At 39.0% G+C, this 12,568-nt stretch overlaps 1 protein-coding gene across 1 annotated transcript; it reads left to right on the forward strand.

The window, feature by feature from the left end:
- The first annotated feature begins 4,497 nt into the window (after nucleotides 1-4,497).
- LOC137282329 (nucleolar protein dao-5-like) lies at nucleotides 4,498-10,428 on the forward strand. Its single transcript, XM_067814073.1, has 2 exons — nucleotides 4,498-4,569; nucleotides 7,426-10,428. The coding sequence occupies exon 2, from the start codon at nucleotides 7,536-7,538 to the stop codon at nucleotides 9,447-9,449; it is 1,914 nt and encodes a 637-aa protein (XP_067670174.1). The 5' UTR covers nucleotides 4,498-4,569; nucleotides 7,426-7,535; the 3' UTR covers nucleotides 9,450-10,428.
- Nucleotides 10,429-12,568: the final 2,140 nt, after the last annotated feature.

Consider the following 12,568-nt stretch of genomic DNA (forward strand, 5'->3'; position numbering starts at 1 on the left):
CCTTCAGAACTCTTTAGTCGCTGCTTTCAATGTAAGCTCGAATCCATATTCAGTTATTTTTTAAAAGAATCGTTATATCATAAAATTTACGTTAATCGCCCTTCACCAAAAAACTTAAGACAACTGTCTATACAACATAGTTGCCCTCGTCCGTCCACCTGTCAAGAATATACCCTAAACGATTTACAAAATGTAATCAACATGGGAGGAAAGGTCCTGTGAAGGAATTATGGAGAAACCCTGTCTAGTCAAGTGAATATCATATAGTTCGAGCTGGTTTTAAAAGAACAATGTATTAAGTCAAATTGCGGCCACGTGTTATCTGGAAGGGAGGTAATCAAATTATCGTTAAAGCGAGGCCATGTTATGAGAGAGGCGTTTAATCAATATTACTTCGGCAATGACTGGAATTACGGCTTTACTTGGACAGTGTTACTGCAGCATGTATTATTACAGAGCGCTCTCTAATATGCGCGAATATGCGAGGTGGGGTCGTTGGTCATAATGCTGGCGTTTTTCCCATGCATCACATCATATCACAATAATGAGTGAGGAAAGCATTGTTTCCTAAGCCCCTACCCGGTCTATGGCTGACATACATGATAAGATTATGAAAGGCAAGACGTATATCCACTGACTCATAAGAATAGCGGCATGGTTTTTAATGCTCTGAATCTTGAATTGTAACAAATTACCAGCAGCACGGGAAAAAAACCCCGAAAAACCGAAAAACGATTCGCCAGTGACTCTTGAGGATCTGTGTTAGAACTGATCTTCAGTAACCCAAGCTTGTGGTAAAAGGCGACTAATGTGAGCACGTGGTCACATCCGTTGACTTCGCTGACACACGTCATCATACCCCAATTGCTTAGACCGCCTCTATTATTTACAGACCGCCCATGTACCTGGAATATTGCTTGACGTGGCCTTAAATGACAAACAAACAACACTATGGTTTGTTATGTTTGATTTTCGATTGTAACCAGCCATCATCAACTCAGAAAACGAACACAAAACTGAAAAATGATTCACCAGTAGCAGGTACAACACGTTCAAGTAACCTTATGCTGTTGATTCTGCCACCGGCTTGTATTTTTAATGAAACTAAAACAATTCCACGATGAATTAGTGGACATTTTTTGTCTGGTCGCGCGTCCAAATGTCCTGTTTTGTATTCAGGTTGTTGGAAAGCCATCAGTAGAAGGAAATATTGCAGACTCTCCACTATCATTTGGAGCGCTAATTGATTGGAAGCATATATTTTACACAAGGCGGCGCTGGGTTAAACAAGATTATGCTATTGATTTTGGTGTTAAAACCAACCGGAATGGCCTCATCTACCAGCGTTTGATAGAAACCTTGCCTAGTATTGCGAAAATGGTTTAAAATGTCTAGAGGGTGTTTCTGAAGAGTTCCTATCGATCAAATGATGGCAGATTCCTTGTAACTAGAACTTTCCACTTTTTAGCCGTTTAAATTTGCAAAGAATTAAAGATTTCTGATGGTCTGAGTTCCTAATGTGCGTTCGGCCCAAAGGTCTTAGGTTCAAAGACAGTTTTCTTAAACATTCTGATGGCATGTTTAGAATTCACTATGTTCTTAGTGCGATGGAAATCTAATTTACGGAGGAAGAACTCCCACTGAGTATTGAATAAACTTCAAACAGAAGGCCCCTTTCGCTTCTCATTAGATGGTGGATTTCTAGTAAACACCATTTTATCAGCAATAAAAAGCACAGTTAACTTTGCCAGATTAAATGCAGGTATTGCAAATCGTTCGGGCTGATCAAGCAGGTCAGGTTTTTAAATTTCTTAACTGAAATCTGTAAAGTTACCATGGGCAACAAAGAGTGTTCAAGTCGCAAAACAAATATCACTGGTGCCACAGAAACAGAAACTCCAAGACACGATAGAGCCAAGAAAGTTCATCTCGATAATGAATGGATTTATAGGAATGCATTTCTGTCGAATTTCATTATCTGGAATGTGTGGGTACCGGTAGTTGGCATTTGAACACATTTATTTACATTACCCGCTGCCAGTATTAAGAATCCATCTTGATGCCCTGCAATGGAATGTTGATCTACAACTGGATTTGGGCTTATGGGCTAACTGGTTATTTCGTTCCAATGACACCATTACAACAATATTGTCGTGATCACCTTTGAGGGACATTTGACAACGCCATAACTTTGTCGTCATTTTGACAATTCACACAAGACTTTGCCCGAGATCCCAGATGCAGAGAAGGCAAAAGGCGGCCGTTCGTCGAATGGACACAGTATGCTTGAACGTACACTCACAAATACAAATACGGATGGAGTGCCGCACAGTCGGCAGGTGTCAAGTTAGTGACAGAAACAATCTACGTTTCTTCATTGCAAGAAAAATATACTTCCCTAAACTTTCAGTGATACGTGCATTTGCTGACGTTAAAAGTATATAATGCTTATATTCTGATGGATGTTTCCAATGATATCTTGGTAGCAATGATTGCCTTAATTCGTCATCAAATGGAACAAAATGTAATTCTGTTTCTACAGCTGGAACATAGGCGTTCCTCTTTCTCCTAGTGTCCGTCTCATTTCTATCATTTAAAAAGGTCCAAATAATGTGACTACTATAACTGACATTGCCATGACTACTAGTAATAAATTATCTTGCATTGTGAATCCTTTATGACAGGACTTGATGTTGATATACATGTAAAAATAGATATGCTTGACGACGATTGTGTGCTGTCGCTGTTTCTCTGCGCAGATCTATACGACTTTACTGACCCAAGTGACCACGATACATCAGATTACATGATACTAACATTTAGTCACTTCGTTTGAAATCTATATAAAAATCGTAATGTGTAAATCAAATATACACAATCGCATTACTGTTTACTCGTTGGGCAATCATTCATTAAAGAGTAGTACAGCATGTAACATGTTTTCATGTTGTGTTACAGTGTAAAAATGCATTATTATATATTATTGATGTGAATGAGGTATTTGCTGTTGTATGATGTCAGGACAAAGCTCTAGGGGAAACAGATTCATTCATTCAGTCAGTCAGTCAGTCAGTCATCAGATTGGGTGTCTGATTCGACAATTGCACACGTTGTTTTCTAAATTCGTGCCTCCTAAGATTCAAAAGGAGACTCTTTGAAATGATGGTGCAGCATTGAGATCGACAGTTTGAATCCGAGGTAGCTGCAGAGCACTGGAGAGACAATTCCAAATCCATGGCAATTTGTCCTATCTCCCCAGCTCAGCTAGTCACTGCATAACCACATTTGCACTTCGTCTCCATACCAGCACTGATCCGTGAGTAATTCCTTGAGGTTCATTGGGGTATTATAATCTCACAAAAGTTTGTCTTTCGCTTTTCATATCTCAATAAACTGAACAAATAATGAAATTGAATAACTTACCAAATATGATATCTGCAGTGGTTTCATAAAAAGGTGCATTTATTTACATTAAATCAGATTGAAATTACGAGACTGATGTGCACTAGGGACAAGGGAGTACATTATGGGTCGTGATGTGTATATTATCATGTTCTGGTTTTCATATACTTGTATATTGTCTTGGTGCTATATTGTGTCCAACAAGTGCAGTAAAGTACAGCTTAGTGCACATAAACCCAACTGAAAGGGATACTTTGCCACATGACATATTTGAAGCAGCATGGACCAAAGAAACAGTATGTCTGACATTTTCTTAGATGCATGTATGGTAGAAACGTTGTCTACTGTTTTGGGTCACACACAAATATACAAGCTCATACCATTTCTTTAAAACCGTAGTTCGATATACTTATATATAATGAATGTGGTCGGAACCAATAGCGACAGTTCGTTATATATCGTGGTTCGTTATACAGCTATCGCCATTAACGCCTTTTAGTGGAAATGATCAACGTAGAAATTTGAGGTATAGATTTTGAAGATGGTAGCGCTACAGCATTAGTTGGCTGTATCATATCATATCTTCAAATTTTACCTGTTTAACAACATGGCAGACCTCTCCTGGGCATCAGCGATAATGGGTATGAGATGAATAAGATGGCCTATGGAGTGTCAAGTCACACATGCTATCGCTAATTGGTTTCCCTAGTGAATTAATTTGTTTTGAGGTACCATAAAGGACCACACTGTTTTCTGTTGTCACGGTAATGAGATTTATCGTATGGGAAGATAATTTCTCTCGGGAACGTACCACTGTAAAATTTGAAAACTGTCAATAATTTGATAACAGAATGAATCTCTAAATGTGTCAGTTGTAATATTGTAATACAACCGAATCCTTGTAACTTAATAACAAATTAATTAGTTTTCCAAATGTTTTTTTTTTTTTGTTCGGGCGACAAAACACGAATTTGACAATATTGACTCTCGAGAGCTGTTTGCCAGCTAAGAGAGGTTCATATTTGAATGTTTTTCGTTTTGTTTCAGATGCCTGTCCACTGGTAGCAGAGATGGACGCTTTATAAGAAGGTTGTCCCTGGCTTCAGTACACTCACCGACTCAACTTGCTTCAAAGTGCATTGACAACGCTCACATATTATACTGGTTGTAAGTGAGTGATTGAGTTTATCTTTACACTGTCTTTCAAAATATTCCAGCAATATCAGGGGAGTGGGACACCGGAAACGGACTCACACGTTGTACCTTACAAGATTACCATACCGTCCCTACTTCTCTTATATTCCTCTGTCAGTGCACCATGCCGTTGTGTTAGCATCTATGTAAACTTAACGGTGGATCTTGGGTTACCAAGGGTGTAACATGTCAGTCAACTGTGATGTGTCGAAATGACGGTTATGATGAAGTAGAAGTTTGGTTTCTGTGTATTCCATGTGCAACCACATTATGCAGCTGAGGCGAACCTGGTATCACTCGAAGTATATACATATATCCATCAGACTTCAACGGAACTTATTTTGACAGTTTAGTTCTCATAGGCCTTTGACTGGCATTTAGAGAATTTTGTATGGATATGAACGTCTCTATTATGAGGTACACAACGTTTCGCAGTATATCTTTACTCTGTCATCGAGTGAGTGGTATAAGGCAGAGAGCATATATACACGTGTAAGAACAACAAAAGTGAGACAACAAATATGCAGGCTAATCAATGCAGGTTAACCGACATTGATGTTGGCAGTTTTTCAGAAAATGCTGTGGCTGTAACCTTGCCAGAGGCTCCTCCAGACATACCTGCACAAGATAATGGAATAGTCCAATAAAAACACAAGGAATAAGCCCGAAGCTGTACTATTTACATTGAACGACGGCAGAAAAGACTTTAATTTGAATTTTGATTGCTCCAATATAAAAAGAGTTTTCATAAACATTTTGGTTTAACCTTCTCGTCCAACAGGGGTTGGCGGCCTTATATCGAAAACATTATCAACAAGACATCTAAACTGAGTGTAGTATTTCAGAATTTAAAGTTACTACCAAATAGGCCAGCGCCAGTTTTTACTTTAGGCTTTACCCCTACCCGTAACAGGCAACGTGAGTTTAGAAACTCCAATACATTACGCCAGCTATGCATGTACAATAATGAGGACCTCAACGTCCATATTCCATCAGTAGTTACAATGTGGAATAATATTCCCCGAGCTGTTAGAAACTGCGACTCTCTTACATCATTAACATTTCATATCAACGTTAAAGAAAATGTGCACCCAAATAGTATTCACATGGAATAAGGAATATGACAACGAATGGTATGAATTTACAGCTTATTTAATATTTACACGATGTTTCTGGGCAACTTCTTGCCCTAGTGAATGAAGAAGGAAAAGCGGTAGCCTTGAAACGTCCTGCATGTTGTAACTATTAAAGAAGTTGTAAATCCATATCATTCGCTGTCATATTACCTACCAACTTCTAAATGCCAATCACGCATCAGGAACAAGTAAGTTAACTGCTTTGCACACACGATTAACAAATATGATGGGTACACTTAATTATGATTTATTTGGAATAAATATAAAATATTGTCGCATCATGTCTCATGGATGTGAGAATGCTTTAAATTGCTTTATTGAATGTCCATTGTATACTATTCGAAGACATAAACTGTTTAAATCTTTAAAGGGTGTTGACAAAACTAGAACACTGATTACTATTCATCTTACCTTACATGTCAATGCAGGGCTTTCAATTACTGAAAATCCGACTTTTTCAAATATATACATTTCTATAGCGCTGAAACAAAACGTTTTCTCAGTCACCTTCTGTTGTACATATCCTATTATAAAAGAGTGGACTTTCTTAAGCTGGATAACTTAAGCATTTTCTTGAATTAATAAAATATGTTTCAATCAATGAACATAATCAAACCACTCAGCAACAAACCTGTTCTTATGTCCGACAATAATTGATAGTACAAACAATTTTTAGAAGAGAAGAAAAAATACCATTTGATCATACCAAAGTTCTATTTACACCTACAAAACGTCTTAGTAACGAACAACTTTCTGGCTCGCCCAACTTTACTCACTAACCAGTGAGCTGTCCTACCATACCCGTCCGTGTTACACTGATTAACCTAGTAGTCCCGTGTCTGCCGATTGACTGTCTGTCCAACGGGTTATAACCTGTGAGGCCGGTGGGGTAGCTTAGCAGTTAAAGCTGTTCGTTCGGCTTACCAAAGCCCAGGGTTCGATTCTCTACCTTGGCACAATGTACGATGCAGTAATATTGCTGGAATACTTCTAAAGGCGACGTAAAATTGAACTTAATCACGCATCGATTCTGTTTGTTGGAACCAGACGATATCAGTCAAACTAATAGCTACGGTATTTGCTGTTAGAAGCGTCTGATTCCAGATATGTCCTTATAAAATGTATCTGCATCTTGAATTTCATCAATGAGAAAAGCCTCATTTTCGCTTCTATCTTCCATTAAACCAATACCTTCTGTGCAACTGAAATACAAATGAAAGCCGCCTCGAGTCAATTATCGATTTTGTTTCTTGTATTCTATGGCAAATTGGTTTCGTGATTTGACTTATTTCCAAAATAAATGGTTACTCGTCACATGCAAGAAACGATAATGCATGTGACATGTCACTGCTGACGTACTGATTCAGGGTAATTTCAGCAAATCCGAGGTTAACAGGCCGTCGTCATGCTTTAATTTAAACTAAAATAATTCCACTTTAGCGTTGGCTTGGGGCCCCAAAAGATATCATTAATATATCCACATAAAAGTAGGGACCGAAATGACAGAGACATCAATTTCTGTCGAAATTTGCAGATGGTTCTAAATTGCCCTGAAGCAAGAATCCAATGTGAAATACATCTTTCTTCTTGTGTGATTAAGGTAAATCCATAATAAGTAATAAATGTACCTGCTCAAATAGATTCCGGATCACCGTAAGTCATATACTTGAACATATTTACGTTATCATTTCAGAGACCTGTCCACGAGAAAGCTTTGGATATCCTGTTTCCCGAAGACATCGCCATCCAACGGCGATTGATCTATGCAAAGGGAGGAAACCCAGATATTATAAGATAGCCTAGATGAGAATAGCCATGATTTGCTCGTGTGGTAAGCGGTCTTTAGAAACGCCTCCAATACTGGATGTGGAGAGAATACTACAAGATTATGCTTGGAAAGATTTTAAAGAAAAAAGTGGACCAGTTGAAAAGATATTCTTGCGCAGACGAGACTTTGATGTTGAGGTTCCTATGAACTACTTCCACTTTGAAGATTCTGATACGATTCTGAAAACAAAAGATTCCAAAGCAAAACCGAAAGCAGCTGCCGGTCAGTCTATTCCAGAAACATCTGTCCTGCAGACACAGTTCAGAAACAACACAAATAAAAGTCAGACATACAAGTTCAGAATAGAAAGGACAAGGAAAGCCACGATCAGTGTCACGTTTCAGAGAGGTTTTTCAATTGGTGGGAAGGCCCAGTTCAAACTGGGACTCCCGAAGATGATGTGTCAAGGAGGCGAAGTTGACATGAGGTTGCAAATATCCAAAACAACTGGGGAAACCTTTGACGAAACACTGACATTTGAGGCCAATAGTGATATCAATGTGGAGGAAAACTGCAACTACACCGCTAATGTGGCCTTCACTGAGAAGGAAATATCAGCTGAGTTCATGGTGCAGACGTTGATGAGGATGCCGACTGGAACAGCGCCTGTGTACATCAGAAGAAAACGAGACCACGAACTTTATGCAACAGTTTTTATAAACGACCTCAAAGACGTTTTCGCCGATTATAAAGCTTCCGCAGAAATCATTGACGAGTCTGCTAAGGACGCGAAGGTTGCTCGGTATGCAATCAAGTTCACTACAACTGGAATTGTTGAGGGAATGCGACTCTCTGGTCAGAAAATATATCTTGACTCAAAGAAGTTAGACAAGGGAGATACATCTGGCATGGAGGTGCCAGTTGCGAGTCAAAGTGCAGGGGCAATGATTGCTGGAGTTGGTGCCGCTCATCATTCTGGACTATTTCGAGCTAATTTCCCATCGGATAGTGATGATGCTAAGGAAGACTCTACAGATGGCGCCTCCATGTCTACCTACAGAAGCATCAACAATGGACAGTCGGAGACACGGATTTTAAAGGCACCTCAGATCCCTACCATTATAACCACAGCTCCAAGCTCCCAGGAAACATCTCCTCCATCTGATGCTGGCACTAACACAAGTATGGAGACACAATCGCTTCCTGAGGACAAAAACGAAGACGTCTTTGACAAGACGACACCATCTTCTTCTGCAACACCTTCTCCAAAACCAAGTCCCGGAAAACTACCCTCTAAGGACACGCATAAGGAAACGGGCAAAGTGCCACTAAAAGAAACAAAGTCTTCGTCAAGAGGATCTAAGGATGAGACTAAAGTCCCCGCCCATGAGGTGAAGTCGCCAACGCAGGCACCAAAACCAAAGGTAGTGAAGGAAGACAGCTTTGGCAAGCACAAAATGGTGAAAGAGGACAGCCTTACCAAAGCTGATGCCACCAAACTTAAAGCAGAACCTCAAAGAGTTAAGCAAGAGTCACAAAAAGTAAAAGAGGCCCCGAAGGTAAAACCAGATCCCACAAAGGTCCAGAATATTAAAATCCTCACAAAACAGACTTCCAACCCTAAAGAGTCCCCAGATGCACCAGAGAAACAAAGGGATGAGAAGTCAAAGGAAGAGAAGTCAAAGGATGATAAGCCAAAGGAAGACAAGACAAAAGATGACAAGTCAAAGGATGAAAAACCAAAGGAAGAGAAGGTAGTGCTTCGTCGCAGCTTCAAACATGAGACTTTGGAGAGAATGGAAAGGGTGTCATCGCTTTCTGAAAAGCCCAGAATTCTGCCCAAATCAGGGAGTTTACCCAGAGCGAGTGTTCATTCGATTGAACCGCAGAGTTCAGAGGAAGATAGCACAAGCAGTTTAAGCAAACTCTCTAAGTGCACTAGTGTCTGATGAGTAGGCAGTAAAATGACAACCTCATACATTTCACAGTGGTCACATGTACGTAGCTTATGACAATATCTCTGAATAAGGAAGCAGTCGGAATTATAAATACGTCTGCTGGTGTGTGATATATCTAAATACCACTTTTTAACAGATTTGTTCAATTTTGCCGAGATTTGTGGATACTATATTGATTTCATAGTAAGATGTTCAGGAAACCTAACCTACTTATGAGGACTACTTATCAGGAAAACTCCGATTTCTCATTCTTCCAACATTGTGGATTCAAACGTCAACCATTGTATCATGACGTCTTACAGCCATAATGACGTAGGAGAAAGTGTTGCGGCACTTTTTGACAATAGTAGCATCTTGCAGTGAAGTTAAACGTTATGGCATATAACGTTTCAGCTATAAATGGGCATCGAGTGATCCATAATTCTATAAATCTGAAAAATGCTGTATCTTTACCAACTCCTAACAGTGATGCCAGTAATGCCACTGATGTTAGCGGAATTGAATTGTGTGAAGTGTTTTTGTATTTATTATATTTGATTCATAGTGCGTTGACATATGTGACTGCTTCTAGCGTGTAAGCGTTCCACAGTTTTGAGGGGTTTTTTTTTTCTTTTTTTATGTTTTTTTTTTTGTTTCCTTGTTTTCTTTTCATTTGCTATCTTTCACTGAGGACTGATACACGAATATGGACGACAGGGCAAGATGAAAATCATTTTATGCCCAATACATCAAGCCTTTAATTGTTGCCTGGTCTTGTAAGTTGGCGCTTGGAGACGGGGATACTTTCATTTTCAAGTTGTTTGGTGGACTTTACCTGAGCCCGAAACACGTTGGTGAACTCAGCTGTATAAGATATATTTTTGCGCATAAGAACACGGACACTAATTGTGATAAAGCACAAGTGATATTCTTATTCTTGGGACATTGTACATAGAGCATTTCGAAGGTTTTATACTTAGTATGTTATCTGCGAGAAACAGCTGACGTGATGCATTGATTTACACAGGAAGTGTGTGAATCGTACAATATTAATAGTCGTGAAAGTAATTTGTTTCTTTGACATGTTTACTTGCATTTGCTATGAAAAGATGTATCGAACTGACATACTAGATACGTGTGTGTTGATTAGATTAAAGCTTTCATACGAAAAGTGAATAAAAACGTAAAAAAAGCAACGATTCATGTATTGTTGTATCCCTTTAACCTGATTCGGTATTCTTTAATCTGGATTCCATTCAATCCGTGAATATATACATTTGCAGACATGGCATAGAGCCGTCAACACACAGAACATCAAGTAACAAAATACAGTGAAACCAGCATCAGCACTTGTCTAATCCGACACGCTGCCAAAACCCGGTATACAAATTGGGTCATGCCGTTTTACAACGATATTATTGTCATTAAAACATTGTTTATTCCGGCACCAGTCTATTTCGTATTCCGACAGGACTCTCTGGTCCATTCAAACAATTCTAACTGTAATTAACAGTGTCTAAACCGGCATGGGGTCCGTAGTCCAAGACACGAATAACAGTGTAACCTTCAGTGTAATCAGCAAGCACTGACTGCACTCAAACGCTCAAAGTCAGCATGCGTATGAGCAAGCCAATCGGTAAAATTACCGTTGTTATGCCTTATAAACGTTGGTGGATTGTATCCCTTTAAGGTGATTCGATATTCTTAAATCTGGATTCCATTCCAAAAGATTACCTTTGTTATGCTTTATAAACGTTGGTGGATTGTATCCCTTTAAGGTGATTCGGGATTCTTTAATCTGGATTCCATTCCAAAAGATTACCGTTGTTATGCTTTATAAACGTTGGTGTATTGAACTAACTGTTTTCAAGTGAGTGACATTGTCATCAATGTCAGAAAATAATTACATTGTAATTATTTTAATTTGAAGAAATATTATCTGATTGTTGGCGATTACCCTCGAGTTATGCACATTACTGCGTATGTTCAGAGAGAGGCGGTGTCCACTAACCTATCAAAGCATTGTGTCGAACCTTGTCCTGTCAGGAAATGTTTCAATTATCTGTCGTGGCACGATGTCATGAAGAACACGAGCTGTGTGCCTTTTAGATGAAACCGTGATGTCAAAAATTTCGAATGGTGTACTAAGCTCATTACCATTAGAGGCAATCTGTTCGATCAAATAACGATAGGATTGGAGATTTTAAGCCTGGCAGACAAACGAAATTATATATTAACACAGTATGGTACTTATTATTGCCGCTTTTAATTCTACAGTAATTGCGGCAAACAGACTCCTCGGTATCAAGTAACATGGCAATAACAAGGCGTCGTCGAAAATAGCATCTCAGTCACATCAATAAGCCTTCAGTCGATTGACATAAATTCCTTTTAAAATAACAATGACTTTTGTACTCTTGGGATTATTTTAAACCGCATTGAGCAGATCTGTAACATATGAGAAGCACTTACAGGGTAAATTCGACACTACGTGGGGCAATAGCAGCTATGACGATTTCGGAATCGAATGTTGTATTGTGATAGGGTTAACTTGATATTGCGAGATTCTTGACAGAATATGAATATGACAGTTGAGAAATTCATGTTTACTTTCATCAGTAATTAGTGAAAGTTATTTTCGGGGAAACCTTTCAGCCTTCAGTGATATTCTTCTTTGACTTTGGAAACCGTTTTGACATTCAGTGGTATTCACCTTCAAAGCTTTTCGTTCATGCTGTGACTGTCGGATGTACTGGAAAACTTCACCCAGTTCGAGTCCTGACAGGGGTGCTTTGTGGAACCCATTTCTGGTGTCCTGGTCATGACGAGGGGTAACGCCAGACTCATTCTTTCACTGACATGAAACGCACATATCATTTCATTTGTTATGCTATGGCATTGTATAGATTGGGCTGTAATCTTTTGAATCACTGCTTTATCGATATGAAAGGTGTTTCGAAAATATTGCACGAGTGCTTCATTCACATTTTTACATTTCTTATTATTTCGTGTCTTTTAATTATGAGAAACAAATATAAATGAATACAGCTTCATGCCATACAACTGAAAGCAAAGCTGTATTACACAAACGGACTGCTAACCTACTGCTACTGGTGCTGCTACAACTACTA

This window comes from Haliotis asinina, chromosome 4, assembly GCF_037392515.1.
Source record: "Haliotis asinina isolate JCU_RB_2024 chromosome 4, JCU_Hal_asi_v2, whole genome shotgun sequence".
Lineage (NCBI taxonomy): Eukaryota > Metazoa > Mollusca > Gastropoda > Lepetellida > Haliotidae > Haliotis > Haliotis asinina.